Genomic DNA, 27,488 nt, shown 5'->3' on the forward strand with positions numbered 1-27,488 from the left:
ACTTTCCAATTTACTTCTATTATTTATTTGCTTCCTTCTCTTGTTATCCTTTTGCTAAAAAGTTTATCTAGGTAAGCTCAGGAGCAGCAAAGAACCTAGGCTCCAGCTGCTGATTGGTGGCTGCATATTTTTTTCCGATTTTCATTGGCTCAGCCATGTGTTCAGTAAGAAACCAGTAGTGCATTGCTGCTCCTTCAACAAATGATACCAAGAGAATGAAGCAAATTTGATAATAAATGTAAACTAGAAGGTTGTTTAAGATCCTATGTGTTACCTAAATCATGAAAGAACATTTTTGGGTTTCATGTCCCTTTAAGATATTCTTAGCTGAAGTTTTTAATGAGAATGATTGCAGTTTTTGGTCGTGAAAGTACTTGGGGTATCAGAGCTCTTTTAATGCACAGCCATGCGTGGCTAGGCTCCGCCCCCCAAATGTTCACAATCTTTTTATATGCAAACTTATTACAGCATCAGCTCCTACTGAGCATGTTCAAGATTCACAGGATATACATATATGCTTCTGTGGGGTATTCCTAAGGGTGATAAGAGAAACTCGATGTGGACTCCTTGCCCAATGTGCTTAAAAGGAATATGGCTGCACCTCGCTGATGAGGCCCAAAAAAGGCAGAAGCAATTGTCTGGGGTTGCCATGTTCCTTGTTCAGAGGAGGATTGCCTGGTATTTCGAGGCTAGACTTACCTTGTTAGGCAGAATCAGACTGAGATACTTCAGGAAAATTATCCTTTGTAAAAAGCACAATGGGCTAAAAGAGGAGGCTCCCAGGTAACTCACCATAGAACAAGCTACTGAGCTGTTGTTCTCTTTCTGTATGTATTTGCTAATACTGAAATAGTTACAGCAAAATTTAAGAAGAGCGTATGTGAAGTTAATGACTGATTATGTGTCAGCAATATCATATGTCAATAAGAGCGAAACATAAAGTCTTCTGTTACAAGGGATATGCTTGACCGGACAGAGATTCATTTACAACACACTTATACGAACTAAGACTCAGTATCATTAGGGATCCTATTGTGCTCTTCATGGGGTCCTCTACTCTCCCATTTCACACTACTGCTACAGTACTATACACAGTGCTGGTTCATTTTAGTTCTGTCTATGTCTATGTCAATCTCTTGTTTATGCTTTTAGCATTATGTTTATGTCTAGGTCTGTGGTGGCACTTATCTTGATAAACAATCACTTACAGTTCATATGGGAGATGGTCACAGAAGGCAATCAGAGACTGGAAGCCCTTTTTAACAAGCATTAACATGAACTGCTTTTAGCAGGGCCAGCCATATAATGGGTCCTGGTGGGACCATGGGTACAGGTAGCATTGACAAGGACATTACATGGGCAGAATATTTCTGTCTTAAATAATATAAATAAACCCGTTACTTTGTGTATATCTTTTTTTTATCTGTTTTGCCTTTAATGAAATGCTGTGCTAGTTATAGTTTCACATTGTAGTGGTTTAAGGTGTCATTTAATTTTTTGATTCAGACACAATGAGGATCATTTATCAAGCTCCGGACGGAGCTTGAGGGCCCGTGTTTCTGGCGAGTCTTCAGACTCACCAGAAACCCAGTTAAGGAGCAGCGGTCTAAAGACCGCTGCTCTATAGCCCTGTCCGCCTAGTCTGATGAGGTGGACAGGAATCGCCACAATTCAACCCGATAGAGTACAATCGGGTTGATTGACACCTCCCTGCTGGCAGCCCATTGGCCACGAGTCTGCAGGGGGCGGCATTGCACCAGCAGCTCTTGTGAGCTGCTGCTGCAATGCTGAATGCGGAGAGCGTATTGTTCTCTGCATTCAGCGATGTCTGTCGGACCTGATCCGCACTGACGGATCAGGTCCGACAGACATTTGGTAAATCGGCCTCAGAGTCTTTACCTGGCCCATGCTTTGAGGTATATCTTTCATCCATTCCCCTGGATTCTAAGCAACAGAAGGCAAAATAATTTACTGAATGTGCACTAAGTTATTGATGATAAAAATCTTCTTTCAGGAAACATATTTGGAAATAATTTTCAAAATTTCCTTCTTCTAGAACTTTAAAAAAAAAATAAAAAAATCTCATACACATAAGACATTTAACCTTGCAGCAGATAGAGAGTTTGGGCCTGTTAGATGCATTAATAAATTTAAAAAAATATGACTGCCAAGGAATCTGTATTTCTGTATGTTGATAAGGGAATGTTTCTTCTCATGGAAACAAGAGGCAATGAGATTATCTGCATTGTTTTCTAAGATGTTTTAGGATTACTGAATTAAAATGTATTGCATGCACAGTTCAGGTGTAAGTATCATATTTTGCATCACAAGTTGTAATTCCCTTTAAAAGAGAACACAACTGAAAAATGCATATTGACTGCACTGTGCATTTTAATGGAACATTTATTCATGGTAATTGACAGTAGGTGGCAGTGCTGCATGAGGAAATCTTGTGCAATGATAACTGCGTTCATCTGCTGCTCATTCGCCACAAAAGAGAGTAGATAGACCTTGTCTAGCTGTCAGTTAGTACATGGGGCCCATAGAGAGATAATAGAGGTAAAAGTGAGATATAAAAAATAAATAAATAAAGGAATAAGAAGCAGAAGATGAGCTCACCATCAATTATAATAGCCTTTGCATTTAGTAAATCTCCAAATCTTAAGGTCTAGAGATACCCCTGATGATATGAAATCCCTGTATATTTTCTATACAAGATCACATACAGAGAAGGTCACTTGATCATCTGAGGTCTGATTCTCTAAAGCTCTGTGCTCAGATAAAATTATCTAAATTGATCCTTCAGTGCTTTAGGTTTCTAGAAAGCTAATTTTCCAAAATCTATCTAGGAGGTGTTCTATTTTGTTCGGGATATGAAGGAGAGAAAATCCAAGTACAATATTCTACTGCATAACACTTTCTGCTTTGTATTTTATTTTAGAATTCATGTTTTGTCAATTATGTTTTATGACATTTAAGCTTTGCACTTTCTTTTTTGTGTTTAATGCATTTAGATTTTGTATACAGCAGTGTATTTAGGATTGTGATTTTACAAATTACGATTGTACTTTGGATTTTTCTGTGTAACTAACAAATTAGGATTACGCTTTGTATATTTCAGGGGGTTTTTTGTTCTTTTTTTTACAAATTACATTGCAATTTTGTATATTTTCTCTTTGAAAGACACCTGTCAGTTTCAGAAAGTAGAAGTTACAGGGGAGATCGTTGGATTGGTCTGAAACTCTCTCACTCTCTCATTATATCCTCTAAGCATGTTGCACCTTCACTGATTTATCTTTCTAGCTGTATGCAAGCAAAATTTACTATTTAACAGACAGAAATGTAAAGTATAGTAAACTAGAAGCAAATGTAAAATAAAATGTAGTGAAATCATTTTAGTTTAATTTGTATTTGCGTCATACTTAGAATTTATTTCAGTGCCCGGTGCTCCCCTGTTAAACGCAATTCTTCCATGTGAGATTCACTATCTTAGAGAGCTTCATTACTTTCTCATTACTTTAAATTAGTTCTTTCGCTATGAAGTCTGCACTATAACTTCACTCCAGGAAGGAGAGTTTTTTAAAATTGGGCCTTTAGTTATTCAACACTGCAAGCTACAAACCAGATATTTTTCTCCAATGTGAACCCTTTGGCACTGAATTAATTTAAGCTACTCGGATACTTTCTCTGTGGGATCTGATAATACAGGTTATTTTCTCTTTTTACAATGACTACTGCATTGTATCCTAGCTTAACTGATGACAAAGGACAATGATGATATTTGTTAGAGAAATATCAATATACATTTCAGACACAAGAAAATTAAATAAAATGAAATAATTTATCTTTCCAGCAGGCCCACTATGGATGATGGCTTGCAATATGACCTCTCAAACACCAAACATGAATTTGTTTGCAAGGTTTAAGTGCACAAGGGCAGTCAGTAATCTCAACTGCATTTGTGAAGGCTAAATGAGAGGTATGTAATTTAACCACACCAAACTGAATTGATATCTATGTTGCAAATCTGCACTGTTTCCTTGTGCAGAATATGTAATGTTATGGTATGTCCCATTTATGGTAAAATTAATCTTTTTGTGTCTATAAAATAATTTGCTGTTCACTGTTTTTAAGTCTGTATATTGATCTATACCAGTGGATTGCTTTATCACAACTCACCAACACATTTCTACACATTCACCTAGATTATGAGTTTTGCATTACGGTGCGGTGCGGCTTTTAACGCTGAAAAAATGGTCATTACGCTGGAATGGCCAGGAGGTGGAGGAGCACTACACTACAGAAAATATAAAAAATATATATGTATTTTATAGGTACTGGCAGACAACTGCCAGTACTAAAGATTGCCAAAAGTTGTGGGAGAGGGAGGGTTAGAGAGCTATTTGGGGGACCAGGGAGGTGGAAGGGTTGAGGAGGATCACTACACTACAGAAAAAAATAGAGAAATAAATGATGAAATAATAATAATTGAAAAACAATGTAAATTGCGTACTGGCAGACTGTCTGCCAGTACCTAAGATGGTGGCAATCAAGGGGGGGGGGGGTGGTGAGGGAGGAAAGAAAGCTGTTTTGGAGGGATCAGGGGGTGGGAGGTGTCAGGTGGGAGGGTAATCTCTACACTAAAGGTATAATTACCCTTACAAGCTAACTGATTAACACCTTCACTGCCGGGAATAATAGAAGTGTGGTGTGCAGCTGCACTTAGCGGCATTCTAATTACCAAAAACAATGGCAAAACCAATGCCTGCTATTTATGAACAAAGGGGATTCCAAAGAAGCTTTTATGACCATTTGTGCCATCATTGCACAAGCAGTATGTAAATAATTTCAGTGAGAAACCCAAAGTTTGTGAAAAAGTTAACAATTTTTTTATATGATCGCATTTGGTGGTGAAATGGTAAAATATATCAAAATGGGCCTAGATCAATACCTTGAGTTGTCTACTAAAAATATATAGTTTTGACTAAATAAAAAAAAACAAGTCTCTATTTATCTTTAAATGTAGTAATAGTAAAAATTCTCCAGTATTTTGGGCAAGTTCCTCTCTGAAAGTCCCAATAGCGAAGGGATTAAAGGGATAGGAAACCCCAAATTTTTCTTTTGTGATTCTGATAGAACATGCAATTTTAAACAACTTTCCAATTTGCCTCTATTATCTAATTTGCATTGTTTTCTTGCTATCATTTGTTTGAAAAGTATACCTAGGTAGACTCATGGAGCTGTGAACTAGCTGCTTATTGGTGGCTGCACGTTTCTGCCTCTTGTCATTGGCTTACCTGACATGATTAGTTAGCCCCCAGTAGTGCATTACTGCTCCTTAAACAAAAGATACCTGGAGACTAAAGCACATTTTATAATAGAAGTAAAGTGGAAATTTGTTTAACATTTTGTGCTCTGAATCATGAAAAAAAAAGGGGTTTCACGTCCCTTTTAAATCTGCTCTTTAAAAAGATAATAGAACATTGATCTATTATGTTTTTTCCCATTTTTTTCTTTTCTGCCCCTTTAAGTATTGGAGAGCACTTCTATAAGCATACATTGTGCAGTAGCAGTTAGCTTTGTGCTGTGATTTGTGTGCAGGGAAACAACAGATGGGCGATAGGTTCTTTTGTTAATCCTCTCATTTAGGAACACTGGCTTCTGAGTGTTTTGCTTCCTTTGTGTGAGTCTGTGTTGCTACTGACAACCTTTTACAGCTGCTAAGTTTCTGTCTTCTCTCTTTTAATGCGGTACCATCTGTTGGTCATCTAAGTGCTCAGTCTAGCAAAAAGGTTTCCTACTTACTGCTGGGTTTGCATAAGCGGCATATTGGTGCTGTCAAAGTTGTCCGTATGCAGCGGCGGCACCATTTCCCCAGTAACTGGGTGGAACACGGGGAGAGTTGAGAGAGGCCACGCTATTTCTCTGTTCTTGGACATGTCTCGCAGCTCCTTAGTAGATTTCTGGATAGCACTGTGGTGCACAAGCTGAATGCTGGTAAAAAAAAGATAAATAAATAAATAAATATAATCATCATTTTCCAAGTGATCATTAAAGGGGTGATTATTAAAGGGACAGTCTACTCCATAATTTGTATTGATTAAAAAGATAGATAATCCCTTTTTTACCCATTCCACAGTTTTGCATAACCATTGCTGTTATAGTAATATACTTTTTTCCTCTGTGATTACCTTGTCTCTAAGCCTCTGCAGACTGCCCCCTTCTCTCAGTTATTTTGACAGACTTGCATTTTATCCAATCAGTGCTGACTCATAAATAACTCCACAGGAGTGAGCACATGTTACCTTTATGACACACATGAACTAGCACTGTCTAGCTGGGAAAACTGAGATAAGAGGCGGCCTTCAAGGGCTTAGAAATTAGCATATGACCATACCTAGGTTTAGCTTTTAACCAAGAATACCAAGAGAACAAAGCAGATTTGATGATAAAAGTAAATTGGAAAGTTGTTTAAAATTACATGAATACTGAAAGTATAATTTTTACTAGACCGTCCCTTTAACATACATATCACATAGTAAAGATATATACCCTACATAATAAAGAAGGGGAACTAAGCAAGAAGGAAATGTGTAACTGCTTTCGTCCACTTGTCAAAGTTTCTCTCTAAACATCCAAACTCTGAAGTCATTTTACAGACTAAGGGGCCAATTTATCAATGTCTGTCCGACATGATACGCTGTAGCGTATCATATCCGTCAGACATCACTGTATGCCGACAGCATACGCTGTCGGCATTTAACATTGCACAAGTAGTTCACCAGAACTGCTTGTGCAATGCCGCCCCCTGCATATTCGCGGCCAATAAGCCGTTAGCAGGGGGTGTCAATCAACCCAATCATATAGGATTGGGCGGATTGCAGACCGCAGTCTCAGAGGCAGACCGCTGCTTCATAACTGCTGTTGCCGATGAACATGAAGGTTCCCGCGGAAACAAAGGGCATTAAGCTCCATTCGGAGCTTGATAATTCGGCCTAAAATGTAGTTATAATACTTCCCATTAGTTCAGCTAAAAATAACAACAGAGGATCCTTAGCCATCCTGAAGGATCACATGACTGCACTTAAAGGGATATGAAACCCAACATTTTCTTTTGTGATTCAGACAGAGCATGTCATTTAAAAAATGTTTTCAATATACTTCTATTATCACATTTTCTTTGTTCCCATCATATTCTTTGTTAAAGAGATACCTAGGTAGGCATCTGGAGCACTATATGGCAGGAAATAGTGCTGCCATCTAGTGCTCTTGCAAATGGATAACTTTCTTGCAAAACTGCTGCAAGAAATGGGCCGGCTCCTAAGCTTATATCCCTGCTTTTCAACAAAAGATAATAGAAGTTATAAAGTTCTTTAAAACCGCATGATCTATCTAAATCATGAAATAAAAATTGTGGGCTTCACATCCCTCTAATTGAAGGGACATTAAACTCATGTTATATATCAGCAAGTCAGCACCACATGACAAAATAAAGGTTTTAAAAGACTGCTATTTTTTGGCACAATTTACAAGCTTCTCTGGAGGGTGGTTTATTACAGTAAAAGCAGGCAAAATAAATAATCAATGTATTAATATCAGTTATTTGTAGATCGCGAACAGATTCCGCAGCGTTAATATATATATTGCATTGTTGCTTATCTTCCATTAATAAACATTTCCATGGAGTTTAAAGAATGTATGTAATGTCCTTTTAAATAACCATTTTAGCTTATGATGCTACTGTTAACATAAAACAGCCTATATTAACCCTCTACTTGTGAGCCAATTCACACCCTTGCACTGAGCTGTTTTGGAGCTTTTAGATTCTGCTCACATTTTAGCACTACTGGAAGTTATTTTTTAGTAATAAACCCACACAAACTATATTTTGTTGTTGTTTTTTTCTCAGCATGTTGAAAGTATAGCATTATTTTATGTATATCTCAGGACTTCAGAAATCTACAATAAAAATTGTGAAAAAATACATATTTTATTAAAATCGTAATAAACAAGGTTGTAAGCAACAGTGTGTGAGTTTTATTTGTAGACTCTATAGTCAAAATAAGAATGATTTATCCTCATATAAATAAGTGTCTTTGGATATATTAATACTATGTTGATATGCACCCCGGTGCTCCAATGAGCTTCTACTCAAATAAATACACATTTACTTACGCCAGGGGATCGCTGTTACCATGACGATCACTTGGCTATCCCATGCTATATAGGGGCTTTATTTGATAGAGATGCTTCTGGGCTTAAAAGGGACATAAAACCCATTTTTTTCTTTCTTGATTCAGACAGAGCATACAATTTTAAGCAACTTTCCATTTTACTCCTATTATCTAATTTGCTTCATTCTCTTGGTATCCTTTGTTGAAGAAGCAACAATGCATTACTGGGAGCTAGTTAATGCATTGGATGACCCAATAGCATGAGGCATATACGTGCAGCCACCAATCAGCAGCTCTTGAGCCTACCTAGGTTTCCTTTTCAACATGGATTACCAAGACAACAAAACAAATTAGATAATAGAATTAAATTGGAAAGTTGTTTAATATCGCATGCTCTATCTTAATCATGAAAGAAAAAAAAATGTGTTTCATGTCCCTTTAAAACAAGTAGTTTCTAGATTTGATTACCTGTTAGTGCCTAGAGACCCCCAGCCTGCAAAAAGTGTGTCTAAACTTTATACCCACAAGATATGGTGCTCCTGCCATTTACATCTCTAGCTGTCATGATATCTCGCACATCACTCAACAACCTATGGAAAACGATACTTACAACAGAAACATTCTTGCAAAACAGTTTATGTAAATATTTGTAACAATTTTCATGTCTGCTTTGTTATGGTACTTTCTTTAGATAAAATGAAAGGTGTCTCCAGGGGATGGACATGGGCATTATGGAGCATTAGAAAGCTGACATGGGTGACCCCCTTAGTGACCAGACCATTTTTCAATTTTCTTATTGTTAGGGACCAGGGCTATTTTTACATTTCTGCTGTGTTTGTATTTAGCTGTAATTTTCCTCTTACTCATTTACTGTACCCACACACATTATATACTGTTTTTCTCGCCATTAAATGAACTTTCTAAAGATACCATAATTTTCATCATATCTTATAATTTACTATAAAAAATGATAAAATATGATGAAAAATTGAAAAAAAAACCCCACACTTTTTCTAAATTTGACCCCCAAAATCTGTTACACATCTACAACCAACAAAAAACACCCATGATAAATAGTTTCTAAATTTTGTCCTGAGTTTAGAAATACCCAATGTTTACATGTTCTTTGCTTTTTTTTGCAAGTTATTGGGCAATAAGTACAAGTAGCACTTTGCTATTTCCAAACCATTTTTCTTTCTAATGATACAGTGAGGCCTATTTATTAACGGTCTTGCGGACCTGATCCGACAGTGCAAATCAGGTCCGCAAGACCTCACTAAATGTGGTGAGAAATACGCTCTCCATATTCAGCATTGCACCAGCAGCTCACAAGAGCTGCTGGTGCAACGCCGCCCCCTGCAGACTCACGGCCAATGGGCCGCCAGCAGGAAGGTGTCAATCAACCCGATCGTATTCAATCGGGTTGAATCTTGGCGATTCCTGTCCGCCTGCTCAGAGCAGGCGGACAGGGTTATGGAGCCGCAGTCTTTAGACCGCTGCTTCATAACTGCTGTTTCTGGCGAGTCTGAAGACTTGCCAGAAACACGGGCCCACAAGCTCCATACGGAGCTTGATAAATGGGCCTCAGTGAGTCCATGGATCATCTTAATTACTGTTGGGAATACCACTCCTAACCAGCAGGAGGAGGCAAAGAGCACCACAGCAAAAGCTGTTAAATACCACTCCCCCTACCCACAATCCCCAGTCATTCTCTTTGCTTGTATCAGTTGCAAGGAGGGGTAAAGATAGGTGTCTGATTCTTCAATCAAGAGTTTGTTATTTTTTAAGCAGAGCTAGTTTGCTCTGGTTTTCTTTGGGGTTTAGCCGTAGTCCATGTTAGTCTCTTCAGTAGAGCAATGGTGGTTTTTAAGCATTTGGGAACTTGTGGGGTATAATCCCCACTGGGCCTCCCAAGTAATTTCATGCTGCCCTTGGTTGAACGTTTGAGTAAGTTTACTCAGCCTTTTCTTTTTTCCACAGGTCCATGTGAGGTAGGAAGCCCCTCTCATACCAAGTGAGCTGTCCTGCTGCCGGACAGATTTTTGAGGTAAGTGCCTATTTCTTTCTCTGTTTTGATATAGGAGAATTTGGCACTGTGACAGTTAATTCTGTCTAAATATACAATCAGCCTTCTAGGTTAACGGTTTATTGTATGGCAGTTTTGCAGGCACTGGGGATGTTTGGCTCAGTTTATTATGTTTTCACTTTGGTGTACATGTTTTTGTGGCTACCGGGAGGTTTGTTAGGCCACGCCCAAAATGGGCAGGCTTATCTGAGAGAGCAAGGACGTTTTTGGCGCCCTTTTAGCTGTTTCCTGTTGTTCCTGAATGTTGCAGCTCTGTTGCATAGCTCCTCAGAGATGGTTTAGCGTTCTCTCCGGTGCGGCTGTGTGGGGGTCCGGATCATTTTCTGACTTTGTTTCCGGCAGCAAGGATGTCAGGTAGGCACCTCTGCAGAGCTTGCTGAGGTGTGGAGGTTGCCTGTTTTTTTGTGGGGCTGTTGCTCTGTTTATATTTAAGTTTCTGTCTGAATTTGAAGGACTATAACGTTTGTGTCTCTTTTTGCATTCATTTTGTGAAAAATTGTCGCTGCAAGATTTATTGTGCAGTTTATTTAAGGATTTTCTAGTTTAAAAAAAAATGTGTGTTTAAAATGTAAAGGGACAGTAACGTTTTTTTGTTGGATTAAAATTCTGATTAGAACTTAGAATTTTTTATTGATTAAGGTTTTTTCCTTTGGAATAAGATGGACCAAGAGGCCCTGCAAGCTGTTGCTTGTTCTCTATGTTTAAAAACTAATGTTGAGCCTCCTATCCCTTTTGTTCCTCTTGTATTGAGAGAACATTACATTACAAGGATAGACTTTTTGATTCAGAGCCTTCATTGTCTAGGGTGGATGTTGTTCCGGAGTCTCCTGTTTTGGCTAATCCACAGCTTTCTCCTCATACGTCCCAATCTTCTGCAGTGCCCTGTGTTTCGTCTCAGGTTGGTTTTTCCTTGCAGGATATGGCTAGACATATATCCTCGGCAGTATCTGAGGCTTTGTCTGCTTTTCCTATGTTACAGGGGAAGCGTAAGAGGAAGTATAAGGTTTCTGATTCTGTTGCAATTGTGTCTAGTGTTTCTTCTCATAAGTCTAAGGAGGAAGATACTTCAGTAGCATCTAAGGGGGAGATCTCGGATTCTGTAAATCCTTCTTCTGAACCTGAGGTTGTTTCCTTTAGGTTTAAGCTGGAGCACCTCTGTTTGTTACTCAAGGAGGTTTTGGTTACCTTGGATGACTCTGAGGCATCAGTCATGGTTATTCATAATAAATCTAGTAAACTTAATACGTTTTTTTATTTCCCTTCCTCTGTGGTAGTTTTTCCTATACCAGATCGTGTTTCAGATATTGCACGAGAATGGGAGAAGCCTGGGATTCCTTTTTCCCTTTCTCCAATTTTTAGGAAGATGTTTCCTTTTGCTGATTCTATTATGGAATCTTGGCAGATGGCTCCTAAGGTGGAGGGAGCAGTTTCCACTCTAACCAAGAGGACCACTATTCCTATTGAGGACAGCTGTTCCTTTAAAGGAAGCTTTGCTCAAAAAGATTTATGTTCACCAGGGGTATCAATGGCAACCGGATGCATGTATTGCTACGGTTACTAGTTCGGCGGCATATTGGTTTGATGCATAGTCTGATTCTATTCAGCAAGATACTCTCCTCTTGAAGAAATTCAAGATAGAATCAAGGCTTTGACGTTGGCTAGTTCCTTTATTCACCTTTAATGGATCTTTTGGGGGGCAGACTCTCTTTCTCCGCTCAAGCTTAGGTTTGAGATGTTCAGGATTCCTGAGTGGTAGATATCGTGTCCCAGGGTTACAAACTGTAGTTCAAGAATTTTCCTCCAAGAGGCAGGTTTTTTCTCTCCAGCTTATCTGTAAACTAGATAAAGGAGAGGCATTCTTATGTTGTGTTCAGAATTTTTCTGGCATGGGAATGATAGTTCCTGTTCCGGTTCAGGAACAGGGTTTGGGTCTTTATTCCAATCGCTTCGTTGTTCACAAAAAGGAGGGAACTTTCAGGCCTATTTTAGATCTCAAGAGTGTAAACAAGTTTCTCAGGTTTCCGTCTTTAAAGATGGAAACTATTTGTTCCAGGAAGGTCAGTTCATGAACACAGTGGATCTAAAGGATGCATATCTGTATATTCCCATTCACAGGGATCATCAGAGGTTCCTAAGATTTGCATTTCTAGACAAACATTTTCAGTTTGTAGCTCTTCCATTTGGTCTGGCAATAGCTCCCAGAATTTTTTCAAAGGTCCTGGGAGCATTGTTGGCGGTGCTTTGATTGAAGGGTGTTGCAGTGGCTCCTTATCTGGACGACATTCTAGTTCAGGCTCCATCTTTTCAACTACCAAACTCCCACATGGAGTTGTTGTTGTCTTTTCTGTGTTCCCATGGTTGAAAGGTGAATTTAGGAAAAAGTTCCTTAATTCCGGCTATAAGAGTGGTATTTTTGGGGACCATTATAGATTCTCTAGAGATGAAAATTTTTCTGACAGAAGCAAGAAAGTCAAAGATTTTCAATACGTGTCTTGCTCTTTAGTCCACTCCTCGGCCGTCAGTGTCTCAGTGCATGGAGGTTATTGGTCTGATGGTTTCAGTCATGGACATAATTCTGTTTGCTCGGTTTCATCTCAGACCTCTGCAGGTATGCTTCTTTAGGCAGTGGAACAGGGATTATGCAGATCTATCTCCAAAGATTGTTCTAGATCAGATGTCCAGAGATTCTCTTCCATGGTGGTTGTCTCAGGATCTTCTCTCTTAGGGAACTTGCTTTCGCAGACCTGCCTGGGTGATTGTAACCACGGATTCCAGTTTGCTGGGCTGGGGTGCTGTCTGGGGTTCATTAAGGGCTCAGGGTCTATGGACTCAGAAGGAGTCAGTTCTTCCAATAAATATTTTGGAACTGAGAGCAATTTTAAATGCTCTTCTAGCCCGGCCTCAGCTAACTTCAACCCAGTTTATCAGGTTTCAGTCGGACAACATAATGTCAGTGGCTTACATCAATCATTAGGGAGGAACTTGGAGTTCCTTAGCCATGACAGAGGTAGCCAAGATTATTCAGTGGGCGGAGATTCACAACTGTTGTCTGTATGCTATCCACATTCCAGGGGTGGACAATTGGGAAGCGGATTTTCTGAGCAGACAGACTTTTCATCTGGGGGAATGTGAACTTTATCCAGAGGTATTTTCCAGCTTGATTCTAAGTTGGGGGCAGCCGGAGTTGGATCTCATGGCATCTCGTCAGAGATGCCAAGCTCCCGAGGTACGGTAGAGGTCGAAGAATCCTCAGGCTGTTCTGATAGATGCTCTTGCAGTTCCTTGGACTTTCAGTCTGGCATATGTGTTCCCTCCGTTTGCTCTTTTTCCTCGGGTCATTGCTCGGGTTAAGAGAGGGCATTGGTGATTCTCATTGCTCCGGCGTGCTTAAAAAGGGATAATTGCAGGATGCCTCAATATCGAAGCATCACTGCAATAACCTAAAAACGCACCTGGATCATGCTTTTTTATTTGCTTTTCACAACAGGAAAGAGATAGTTCATGTGAGCCATATAGATAACATTGTGATCACACCCGTGGTTTGTGGCAGACACTGCACTAATTGGCTAAAATGAAAGTCAATAGATAATAAATAAAATGTCATGTGATCAGGGGGCTGTCAGAAGATGCTTAGATACAAGGTAATCACAGAGGTAAAAAGTATATTAATATAACTGTGTGGTTATGCAAAACTGGGGAATGAGTAATAAAGGGATTATCTATCTTTTTAAACAACAAAAATTCTGGTGTTGACTGACCCTTTAAAGAAACATGAAACCCCATATTTTTCTTTCATGAGTCAGATAGAACATACAATTTTAAACAGCTTTCCAATGTACTTCTGTTATCAAATTTGCTTCATTCTCTTGTTATCTTTTGCTGAAGTAATTTACTACTGGGAGCAAGCTGAATACATCCAGTGAGCCACACACAAGAGAAAAATGTGTGCAGCCACCAATAACCAGCTATCACCCAGTAGTGTAGGATATGTACATATTCATTTTTTTAACAAAAGATACCAAGAGAAAAAAAAACAAATTTGAAAACAGATGTGGATTTAAAGAAAGTCTTAAAATGACATGCTCTATCTGAATCATGCACATTTAATGTTGATTTTTCTGTCCCTTTAATGTTTATGGTTGGTGTACACCTATCAACCCTCATTTTCTCTCTCCTTTTTTTCCAAAGTTGGATATTGTGAGGGCTGTAGCACTAAGTGCATTTTTTGTTTCACTTGTACAACTGTTTATCAGTGCAGCCTAAGGGGCATATTTATCAAAGCATCAACTGAAAATACGCTTGAATTCCGTGTCGTATTTGTCGCGAGATTGATACGTTAGTTATCAAAGCGTCAAAATCGGCAAATGTTGAAACTTGTGATGTAATAAACGATCCCGTGATCTCAATACGACGCAGATCGTTGCGAGTTGAAAACAGTGGTATTAAAGCGGAATTCTGTTCGCCCTCCTAATCAACACTATTTGAACCTCTCACTAAGTTATCGAAAATTCTACATTTACTCTTGCGTCTTTTCCGACTCAGCATACCTAGTTTTCAATCCGCCACCCTTGAGGTCACGGATAACATAGAACTCAATGGGAGTCTGAAAACACAGAAAGCTTATGTTCGATGCTGCAAGAGAATGAAGTATATTACATAATAAAAGTAAATTAGAAACTTTATTAAAATTGTATACCCTTTCTAAATCAAACAATATTATTGCTCCACATTTAGTGAACTAGTAGATATAGGGATAAAAATGAAAAATACATTACTAGTTATGGATTATGTTACAACTTTGTCTCTCAATACAAAGCAAAGGGACAATATTATTTCTCAAAATTTGGTGCAAAGTTTTGCCCCAAACTTGTTGCACTAATAGATATAGAGATAAAAATGAAATAAATACACAACATAATATAGCTAACTTCCTTTTTATTTTTTGGAAAAATCTATGTGCACCATGTTTAAGCCATGTAATACAAGTCAAACTCTCCACTTCGCGCCACATTTGACTCAACAATTTTCGCACCAATTATGACGCAAACTCCTAAACAACCCAAAGTGAATTTTTACACCACTTTTGATTAGAATATGCAAAATCACATGATTTATGACATCAGCCAATCTGATTCAACTACACATTATAAACTACAAATCAAATTGCTCAATACTTGTGTCATTGATCACTCATCAGAACTTGTAAGTGCCATTTATTACATTACGCATTATACTTTGAAAGTATGTATATGTGAAATTAGTGTTAAAGATAAACATTGATGCTGATATTAGGTGACACAGTGTAATATTTTAAACAAGAATTTTAAAATTCAAATTGATGTTTGATTAAATATAATCTTAAGCTGATAGCTCAAAGGGATAGCCCACCTAACATTAAACTGTCATTATTCAGATACAGCAGAAATTAAAATCACCTCTTTACTGTCATGCTAGTTTCAGTGTATTTCTTCCTTCTCTTGAATTTATTTTTCAGTAAGAAATGTGATCTTATATGCCAGCACATTTTATAACACCTGTGTAGGGGTGTTTTTTAAAAAAAAAATAGATTGCAATCAGGAGGAGTTAGACAGGTGCAGAAAGAAAACTGGCCCAGCTCTTAAAATATCCATTGATTGCAAATAAATACATATGATACCCTGATTACATGTTATATTCGCAATTATTCCTGCTGATAAAAATAATACATTTATAATATATACATATAGTGGTATAAATAAACACAGAGATATGACAGACAACATTGTTTAGAACAAAAAAAGGAACTTAGGGACATGTAAATATGTTTGCAAAAGATTTATGACATAACACACACACACACACATATATATATACTATATATATATATATATATATATATATATATATACACACACAAGTATGTGCAAGGATATATGTACAAATTCTAGCATTAATAATAATTTAAAAATAAAAAATATGACTTCTAGAAATACAAATACACATTAATTTATGTGAAAGTATCATATAACAAATAAATATAAAAATAACTGTCTATGAGATATTGTTTGTTGAGGTATAAATGTCGCTGTTTCTTGGACATTAACATATGAAAAATAAAAGATTAGCTTTAGAGAAATGTGCTTGTTCATGGACAGTAATGAAATGGTATAAATAAAGTTGGGAAAAACCTGAATAATCGCAACATCAATGACTGTTAGTTAACACCAGTCCGATGCTCTTTGTACCATACTTGACGCGCGTGTTTTTGACTGCTTTTTTGATAAATAAGGGTATCGTATTCAGATCCGCGGCAGCAATGTCTGGCAAACGTATTGACGCTAGCGAATGCAACATAGTTGATGCTTTGATGATAAATAGGCCCCTAAGTGTTTAAGTCTAATAGTAAGTTTTTTCTGTAAAATATTTCATTTAGTCTAAGGCATATCCTCAAGAGAAATGCAGACCTCAACTCCAACCTTTGTTTTGGCAGATACAGGTGACAGATGTTGTTTTGCTCTCTTCATTATTGCATTATCATTTGTAAAATCCCCATCCAGTCCACAATGTTTAAACTTATTAAGATATCTCTAGGGAGAAATATGATCATTTTGGCACTGAGGAAGGAAATTGGTTGTATTAGTGTTTTCAATTTACATTTTTCTGGATGAAGTAAAAGGGTCATGGACTCCTTGCACCTTGCTATAATACTGATTTCTAAATAGACATGTATATGAAATGTTAGTGTACATTTTTATACTATCCATTGGTACCATATTTATTTTTACTACAGTGCTTTAAACTGTGTGTCTATGGGTTCTTCAGTGTGTGCATCTGTGAGTTATGTTGTGAGTCAAGTGAGGATTTTTGTTCGGCTGTGATCATGTTTGTGGCTATGTGTGCCCCTATAATTTTGTATGTGTGCTTGTGACTTCTTCAGTCTGTGTTTGTCTGTAAATCTGCTTGAATATGTGTCTGTGTCTTGTACAAATTTCTATGTGCCATAGAGTGAAATCTGCTATACATGTCACACAGGAGATTGTATATCATTCAACATTTCCTGGAGAGTTTGCAGGACAGAGATGTTAAAAGCCTTGTGTGTGGTGGCCCACTGGTGTTTAGTGGATGTAGCTGTAGTGGGCAGGGCAGAAAGGTACTGAATTGCAGGGGAACTGGAAGGACAGCAGACAGACCCTTCAAAACCTTACAAATTCCTTGTCTGAGATTGTGGTAAGTGAAATCTGATGCATATACTTCATATTCACCAGTAAAACATGTTAGCTAAAACCCTATACTGTAAGTTTAGTTATGTAAAACACTTTATTGTGGGTAACAGGGGTCCTGTTTTCTCAGATTTCCTCAGCACACAGCATTTTCACTGGAAAATTCTATGTAAGGACATGGAAATGAGACTCACTATCCCTTTTTTTTACACAAAACATCTACCTTCTTATGTCAAATTACCATACATGTTTCTCATGAAACTGTTTTAAGAAGGTTTTACTTGTTTATTTTTACTTAGCATTATTATTTTTTTTAAAGAGGAAAAATCTCAAGGAAACAAACTTAATAATTCTTATAAGATATATTTTCCCAGAGAGTGAGTGAGCATTTTCTGCATATACTCCTTAATCTCACAGTTTCAGGTTGGTGTTCAGCATGCTAGTCGCTTATTCGTATAAACGGTGTAGTTGCAGAGCATTTCCAATAAGTGCCCAACAAATGTTTATTGAATACACATTTAAAAACATCAAGACTCCAACGGACACAGTAACCTACGCCATCTGATGCGTTTCACACTGTGCACAGCGCTTTCTCAAAAGATTTTCTGCATATAGCTGCCAAAAATCTTCCACACAGCAAGGAATACTTAGTAAAGCTAACTGGCCTACAATAGAATGCAACAGGAAATCATAATTGTTTTACAAATTAATGCGTTACTAAAGATATGGGGGCATATTTATCAATGTGCGAGCAGACATGATACGAAGTAGCGTATCATGTCCGCTGCACATCGATAAATGCCGACATCATACGCTGTTGGCTTTTATCATTGCACCAGCAGTGCTGGCGCAATGCCGCCCCCTGCAGATTCACGGCCAATTGGCCGCTAGCAGGGGGTGTCAATAAACCCGATCATATTCTATTGGGTTGATTTCTGTCTGCGGCCTCAGAACAGGCGGACAAGTTATGGAGCAGCGGTCTTTAGATCCTGAAGGCTCGCCGGACACAAGGGGCATCTGAAATCTAAAGTGAATATAATGGTCACACTTGATTGCATAGTATATTGTACTATTGTTTCTCACTGAGAATGAGAGATAAAGTAAAGTATCAAGTAAAGCGCTTTCAATGGAACACTCAATTTTTTTGTATTCAACAAGGGGATTTCCAAACATGGCAGAAAAATGATATTACATCTAAAGCAATTCCTCAACAATGTCAGACTTAATGAAAGCAATTGTAATTAAAGTTTTATTTACTGCTAGAAACCTATCTACAAGATATCTTATTTAGTTTGATCAATAGGGATAAACAAGATGTAGCAGTATGCTCAGCGCAGGGCTATTGTGTGCATGAATGATACCTATCAATATGCTCTGTACAGTACAGCTGTGTGTATAAATGATACCTATCAATATGCTCTGTACAGTACATTGGTGTGTGTATAAATGATACCTATCAATATGCTCTGTACAGTACAGCTGTGTGTGTATAAATGATAACTATCAATATGCTCTGTACAGTACAGCTGTGTGTGTATAAATGATAACTATCAATATGCTCTGTACAGTACAGCTGTGTGGGCATGAATGATACCTATCAATATTCTTTGTACAGTACATTGGTGTGTGTATAAATTATACCTTTCAATATGCTCTGTACAGTACAGCTGTGTGTGTATAAATTATACCTATCAATATGCTCAGTACAGTACAGCTCTGTGTGTATAAATGATACCTATCAATATGCTCTGTACAGTACATTGGTGTGTGTATAAATTATACCTATCAATATGCTCTGTACAGTACAGCTGTGTGTGTATAAATTATACCTATCAATATGCTCTGTACAGTACATTGGTGTGTGTATAAATTATACCTATCAATATGCTCTGTACAGTACAGCTGTGTGTGTATAAATTATACCTATCAATATGCTCTATACAGTACAGCTGTGTGTGTATAAATTATACCTATCAATATGCTCTGTACAGTACAGCTGTGTGTGTATAAATGATACCTATCAATATGCTCTGTACAGTACAGCTGTGTGTGTATAAATGATACCTATCAATATGCTCTGCAAAAGACAGCTGTGTATGTATGAATAATACCTTCCAGTATGCTCTGCACAGTACAGCTGTGTGTGTATAAATGATGCCTATCAATATGCTCTGTACAGTACAGCTGTGTGTGTATAATTGATACCAATCAATATGCTCTGTACAGTACAGCTGTGTGTGTATAAATGATACCTATCAATATGCTCTGTACAGTACAGCTGTGTGTGTATAAATGATACCTATTAATATGCTCTGTACAGTACAGCTGTGTGTGTATAAATGATACCTATCAATATGCTCTGTACAGTACAGCTGTGTGTGTATAAATGATACCTATCAATATGCTCTGTACAGTACAGCTGTGTGTGTATAAATTATACCTATCAATATGCTCTGTACAGTACAGCTGTGTGTGTATAAATGATAACTATCAATATGCTCTGTACAGTACAGCTGTGTGTGCATGAATGATACCTATCAATATTCTTTGTACAGTACATTGGTGTGTGTATAAATTATACCTATCAATATGCTCTGTACAGTACAGCTGTGTGTGTATAAATGATACCTATCAATATGCTCTGTACAGTACAGCTGTGTGTGTATAAATTATACCTATCAATATGCTCTGCAAATGACAGCTGTGTATGTATGAATAATACCTTCCAGTATGCTCTGCACAGTACAGCTGTGTGTGTATAAATGATACCTATCAATATGCTCTGTACAGTACAGCTGTGTGTGTATAAATTATACCTATCAATATGCTCTGCAAATGACAGCTGTGTATGTATGAATAATACCTTCCAGTATGCTCTGCACAGTACAGCTGTGTGTGTATAAATGATACCTATCAATATGCTCTGTACAGTACAGCTGTGTGTGTATAAATGATACCTATCAATATGCTCTGTACAGTACAGCTGTGTGTGTATAAATGATACCTATCAATATGCTCTGTACAGTACAGCTGTGTGTGTATAAATGATACCTATCAATATGCTCTGCAAAAGACAGCTGTGTGTGAATGGATAATAACTATCAATATTCTTTGTACAGTACATTGGTGTGTGTATAAATGATACCTATCAATATGCTCTGTACAGTACATTGGTGTGTGTATAAATTATACCTATCAATATGCTCTGTACAGTACAGCTGTGTGTGTATAAACTATACCTATCAATATGCTCTGTACAGTACAGCTGTGTGTGTATAAATTATACCTATCAATATGCTCTGTACAGTACAGCTGTGTGTGTATAAATTATACCTATCAATATGCTCTGTACAGTACAGCTGTGTGTGTATAAATTATACCTATCAATATGCTCTGCAAAAGACAGCTGTGTATGTATGAATAATACCTTCCAGTATGCTCTGCACAGTACAGCTGTGTGTATAAATGATACCTATCAATATGCTCTGTACAGTACAGCTGTCTGTGTATAAATGATACCTATCAATATGCTCTGTACAGTACAGCTGTGTGTGTATAAATGATACCTATCAATATGCTCTGTACAGTACAGCTGTGTGTGTATAAATTATACCTATCAATATGCTCTGTACAGTACATTGGTGTGTGTATAAATGATACCTATGAGCACAAAGAGACAAGCCGCTGCAAATGCGGTAGTTCCGGCTGGGTCCGTGAGCTGAGGCAGAGGCGGAGTCATACAGATAATAAACAGGTCACAAGGGGTGCATGCTGTTAGGTAACGGCCGGTGTAGCCGAAAAAGGCATGAAAGTACAAAAAGGAAACACAGCAGCACTGATGCAAGGAAATCCAGGGCCAAAAAAAGTAAAACAAAATTTACCTTTATTAGAACGATTTACATGAGTACACAAATGAGCTTCCCTGACTAGTTTCGTGCTCACCAGAGCACTTAATCATAGGGTAAGTTGCTAGGTGTGAACCCTCCCTTTTTAAAGGGAAAGAAACACCTGTTAGTGATTAGTTAAATTTACATGCATATTAAAATTCAATATATGTATGGGAACCTATGAGTGCACATACACATTGAAAAATCAATCAATCACAAAACAAACAAAATCTGTTACAAATCACATGCACAATGTATAAGGAAAAAACAATGTTACAAATAACATATTGCAAGAAAGATCCGTGTATGCATGTGTACTGCACGTGTACTGCAAAAAACAATGTCAGAAACCAAAAACAATATTTATAATTGCAGGTGACAAATTACAATAAATATCCATGTATGTAAGAATCTATATATAAATACAAATATGTTGCAAAAACAAATTCTATAATTAGTACAAATGTCCCCCTAAAAGAAAATCACAGGGAGAGTTGGTTCAGGGATCTGTGAGACACAGTACTATAACACAAGAGACAGTAGTTTTTTCAACAGAGTATTCGAGCCAATATAATGAAATTTGCTCTATTCTGAAGAAAAATCTCCATCTACTTAATGAGGATGAGGTGTTGAGACCCCTTATTGGAAAATGCAAATTTGTGTCAAAAAAGCCCCCAACCTTGTCTTCTAAACTATCTCCCAGTCTAATACATTCAGGGGGTAAGGACAAAAGTGATTGGATTAGAAGGAAGGGGACTTATAGATGTGGCCATGGCCCTTGTGTCACCTGCAGCTTTATTGGTATAGGTAATGGCTTTAAAAGCACCCAAACTGGTGAGGAATTTTCTCATAAATTTTATGCAAATTGCAGAAGTACCTATGTTGTGTACTTACTTGAGTGTAAGCAATGTTTTCTGCAATATACTGGCCAAACGACCAGAGAATTAAGATCTCGAATTAGGGAACATGTGAGGGACACTAGGGAGTATGTCAAAGAATCAGCGGTTGCCAGACATTTCAATCTTGTACACATGACTAGTGTCTTTAATATGAAAGTGCAGGTAATTGACCGCATCATGTTCCCACCCAGGGGTGGTGATAGATGCAAACTTTTACAGAAACAAGAACTATACTGGATCTATAAGCTCAGAACTATCACACCCCTGGGTTTGAACAAGGAGTGGGATATGAGCTACTTTGTTGAGTAGTATTCTCTTTATACGTCACCCACTGTATTGCATGGTACAAACATTACTGGTTACTGGTCAGCCTAATATTGGTTATATTGATTTTTGACATATTTTTTTCCACTAATGTTTTATCAAATTCTTTGATGTTTTTTCTATATTATATTTTTTTTCTATATATATTTTTTTCAATATTTTTTTCTATATCTTTTTTTATGTTTTTCTTATGTTCTTTATTTGTCTTTCCTTTTGAAACAATAAGTAAAGTGGTCCTTGTAATGCTCCATCTAATAACATTGAGAAATGTATTGCTTCAAATGTTTTTTACATTATGTATATATCTTTATCTCATATACATAATTATATAATACATATTTTTTTGTGTTTTTTTATGGAGTGTTTTCTTTCTTTCTTTCTTTTTGGACCACACTTTAGATATGCATGTTCGCATATTTTGTTTAACATGGTTAGACATTTAAGGCTTCTTGTAGCAATTTAATATCCATGATTTGCATGTACTTGTCCCCCCCCCCTTTTCTTTTAGGGGGACATTTGTACTAATTATAGAATTTGTTTTTGCAACATATTTGTATTTATATATAGATACTTACATACATGGATATTTATTGTAATTTGTCACCTGCAATTATAAATATTGTTTTTGGTTTCTGACATTGTTTTTTGCAGTACACGTGCAGTACACATGCATACACGGATCTTTCTTGCAATATGTTATTTGTAACATTGTTTTTTCCTTATACATTGTGCATGTGATTTGTAACAGATTTTGTTTGTTTTGTGATTGATTGATTTTTCAATGTGTATGTGCACTCATAGGTTCCCATACATATATTGAATTTTAATATGCATGTAAATTTAACTAATCACTAACAGGTGTTTCTTTCCCTTTAAAAAGGGAGGGTTCACACCTAGCAACTTACCCTATGATTAAGTGCTCTGGTGAGCACGAAACTAGTCAGGGAAGCTCATTTGTGTACTCATGTAAATCGTTCTAATAAAGGTAAATTTTGTTTTACTTTTTTTGGCCCTGGATTTCCTTGCATCAGTGCTGCTGTGTTTCCTTTTTGTACTATAAATGATACCTATCAATATGCTCTGTACAGTACAGCTGTGTGTGTATAAATGATACCTATCAATATGCTCTGTACAGTACAGCTGTGTGTGTATAAATGATACCTATCAATATGCTCTGTACAGTACAGCTGTATGTGTATAAATGATACCTATCAATATGCTCTGTACAGTACAGCTGTGTGTGTATAAATGATACCTATCAATATGCTCTGTACAGTACAGCTGTGTGTGTATAAATGATACCTATCAATATGCTCTGCAAAAGACAGCTGTGTGTGAATGGATAATAACTATCAATATTCTTTGTACAGTACATTGGTGTGTGTATAAATTATACCTATCAATATGCTCTGTACAGTACATCGGTGTGTGTATAAATGATACCTATCAATATGCTCTGTACAGTACAGCTGTGTGTGTATAAATGATACCTATCAATATGCTCTGCAAAAGACAGCTGTGTATGTTTGAATAATACCTTTCAGTATGCTCTGCACAGTACAGCTGTGTGTATAAATGATACCTATCAATATGCTCTGCACAGTACAGCTGTGTCTGTACAGGGAGTGCAGAATTATTAGGCAAGTTGTGTTTTTGAGGATTAATTTTATTATTGAACAACAACCATGTTCTCAATGAACACAAAAAACTCATTAATATCAAAGCTGAATATTTTTGGAAGTAGTTTTTAGTTTGTTTTTAGTTATAGCTATTTTAGGGGGATATCTGTGTGTGCAGGTGACTATTACTGTGCATAATTATTAGGCAACTTAACAAAAAACAAATATATACCCATTTCAATTATTTATTTTTAACAGTGAAACCAATATAACATCTCAACATTCACAAATATACATTTCTGACATTCAAAAACAAAACAAAAACAAATCAGTGACCAATATAGCCACCTTTCTTTGCAAGGACACTCAAAAGCCTGCCATCCATGGATTCTGTCAGTGTTTTGATCTGTTCACCATCAACATTGCGTGCAGCAGCAACCACAGCCTCCCAGACACTGTTCAGAGAGGTGTACTGTTTTCCCTCCTTGTAAATCTCACATTTGATGATGGACCACAGGTTCTCAATGGGGTTCAGATCAGGTGAACAAGGAGGCCATGTCATTAGATTTTATTCTTTTATACCCTTTCTTGCCAGCCACGCTGTGGAGTACTTGGACGCGTGTGATGGAGCATTGTCCTGCATGAAAATCATGTTTTTCTTGAAGGATGCAGACTTCTTCCTGTACCACTGCTTGAAGAAGGTGTCTTCCAGAAACTGGCAGTAGGACTGGTAGTTGAGCTTGACTCCATCCTCAACCCGAAAAAAGCCCCACAAGCTCATCTTTGATGATACCAGCCCAAACCAGTACTCCACCTCCACCTTGCTGGCGTCTGAGTCGGACTGGAGCTCTCTGCCCTTTACCAATCCAGCCACGGGCCCATCCATCTGGCCCATCAAGACTCACTCTCATTTCATCAGTCCATAAAACCTTAGAAAAATCAGTCTTGAGATATTTCTTGGCCCAGTCTTGACATTTCAGCTTGTGTGTCTTGTTCAGTGGTGGTCGTCTTTCAGCCTTTCTTACCTTGGCCATGTCTCTGAGTATTGCACACCTTGTGCTTTTGGGCACTCCAGTGATGTTGCAGCTCTGAAATATGGCCAAACTGGTGGCAAGTGGCATCTTGGCAGCTGCACGCTTGACTTTTCTCAGTTCATGGGCAGTTATTTTGCGCCTTGGTTTTTCCACACGCTTCTTGCGACCCTGTTGACTATTTTGAATGAAACGCTTGATTGTTCGATGATCACGCTTCAGAAGCTTTGCAATTTTAAGAGTGCTGCATCCCTCTGCAAGATATCTCACTATTTTTGACTTTTCTGAGCCTGTCAAGTCCTTCTTTTGACCCATTTTGCCAAAGGAAAGGAAGTTGCCTAATAATTATGCACACCTGATATAGGGTGTTGATGTCATTAGACCACACCCCTTCTCATTACAGAGATGCACATCACCTAATATGCTTAATTGGTAGTAGGCTTTCGAGCCTATACAGCTTGGAGTAAGACAACATGCATAAAGAGGATGATGTGGTCAAAATACTCATTTGCCTAATAATTCTGCACTCCCTGTATAAATATTACCTATCAATATGCTCGGCAAAAGACAGCTGTGTATGTATGAATAATACCTATCAATATGCTCTGCACAGTACAGCTGTGTATGTATAAATATTACCTATCAATATGCTCTGCAAAAGACAGCTGTGTATGTATGAATAATACCTATCAATATGCTCTGCACAGTACAGCTGTGTGTATAAATAATAACTATCAATATGCTCTGCACAGTACAGCTGTATGTGTATAAATAATACCTATCAATATGCTCTGCACAGTACAGCTGTGTCTGTATAAATATTACCTATCAATATGCTCTGCAAAAGACAGCTGTGTGTGAATGGATAATACCTATCAATATGCTCTGCACAGTACAGCTGTGTGTATAAATAATAACTATCAATATGCTCTGCACAGTACCCCTGTAAAAACACAGTTGTGTGTGTATGAATGATACTTAGCAGTATGCTCTGCACAGTGCATTTCTATGTGTTTATCATTTACTGGCTTTCACTGCCAAATCTCCCCCCCTTACTGATGGCTTACAACTGTAAGCATGATGTGACAGTGTGACATGCATTTGCTGTTCCACTGGGTGTGAGTTTGTTCTGCCATTGACTCCCTACTGAGATAAAAAAAAAACCCATCCATCTCTTTAACTTCTGCTTCGCACCCCTCCCTCTGTGTTCAACATAAGTTAACAGCATCATTAACCCTAACCACATAAGGCCACCATCAGCATTAACCATATGTACTGTTGTCCAACCACACAGCTTTGTACAGCTTTAAACAACACTTAACTTCTCAGTATTAACCTCAACTAGATTCTTAACTGCAGGATTCCATTTCTGCATTAATTTCATAATTACCAGACCCCATCACAATTATCCTGCTAACTACCAGAAGCCCCACCACAATTAAAACCCCTACATTTAAAATCCTCCACCATAGCCACCACCAATGTTGCAGCATCCTTGGGTGCTCTAAAAACCAATTGCACCCACCTCATATAAAATAGCATTCCCTCAATGCAGAATGTCCCAACAGAAAGGATATCCTAGTATAGTCACCGATCTGTATCTTCCTGCTAGTATTGTTTTATCATCGCCTTCTTTCTTCAGTTTTGATGGAATCATATTATTCTCATCTTTATTCCAAAGAATGGAGTTCTTCATTGTTGATTGAAGCTAATGTCCTCAATCTTCAGCCACTCTGATAAAAACTTAAAAAAATGTCTAAGGGTTCAGTTGCAGTAAGGCCCCTAGGCAGTGGTCTGAAGATATCTGAAAATTCTTCTAAAGGTATGATTTAAAAAAAAAAAAGTTAAGCAAAGCCAAGTGCATTCATATTAAATGTCACAATCCTGTGACTTGGGCCTAAACTGTGAAAAAAAGCATGCCACACAAGGTGCATTTTGTTCAGATCAGGATAGCTTTAAGATACATTTGTAAAGATCTTCATTTTGATCACATACATGCTTGAAATCCAGACTTTAGAGCATTGATATTAGGGATGGGCGAATGTTTCTAAACATTCAAAATTTAAAATGAATTTTTATACATTCTTTCGTTATAATCGAATTTTGAATGTTTACATAACATTCTAACATTCGATTTTCGAATGTTCGTTTTCGAATTTTTCAATTACATTCGAAAATATTCGTTCTAATAATAGAATAGTTGGCTTTGTATTATATTCAATTTTCAAATTCGATATCTATATTTCACATTCAATTTCGAAATGTAATA

General features: G+C 37.4%; 1 protein-coding gene across 3 annotated transcripts in view; it reads right to left on the reverse strand.

The window, feature by feature from the left end:
- Positions 1-27,488, reverse strand: part of SGCE (sarcoglycan epsilon) — a 193,345-nt gene that overhangs the window by 50,668 nt on the left and 115,189 nt on the right. For 2 of the 3 annotated variants that reach the window (XM_053714063.1, XM_053714062.1), the window contains one exon: positions 5,806-5,994. In XM_053714063.1, the coding sequence (XP_053570038.1) occupies positions 5,806-5,994 (189 nt within the window). Of the gene's footprint in view, positions 1-5,801; positions 5,995-27,488 lie in introns of those variants that run through there. The other variant, XM_053714064.1, reaches the window with a different exon arrangement.

This window comes from Bombina bombina, chromosome 5, assembly GCF_027579735.1.
Source record: "Bombina bombina isolate aBomBom1 chromosome 5, aBomBom1.pri, whole genome shotgun sequence".
Taxonomy (NCBI): domain Eukaryota; kingdom Metazoa; phylum Chordata; class Amphibia; order Anura; family Bombinatoridae; genus Bombina; species Bombina bombina.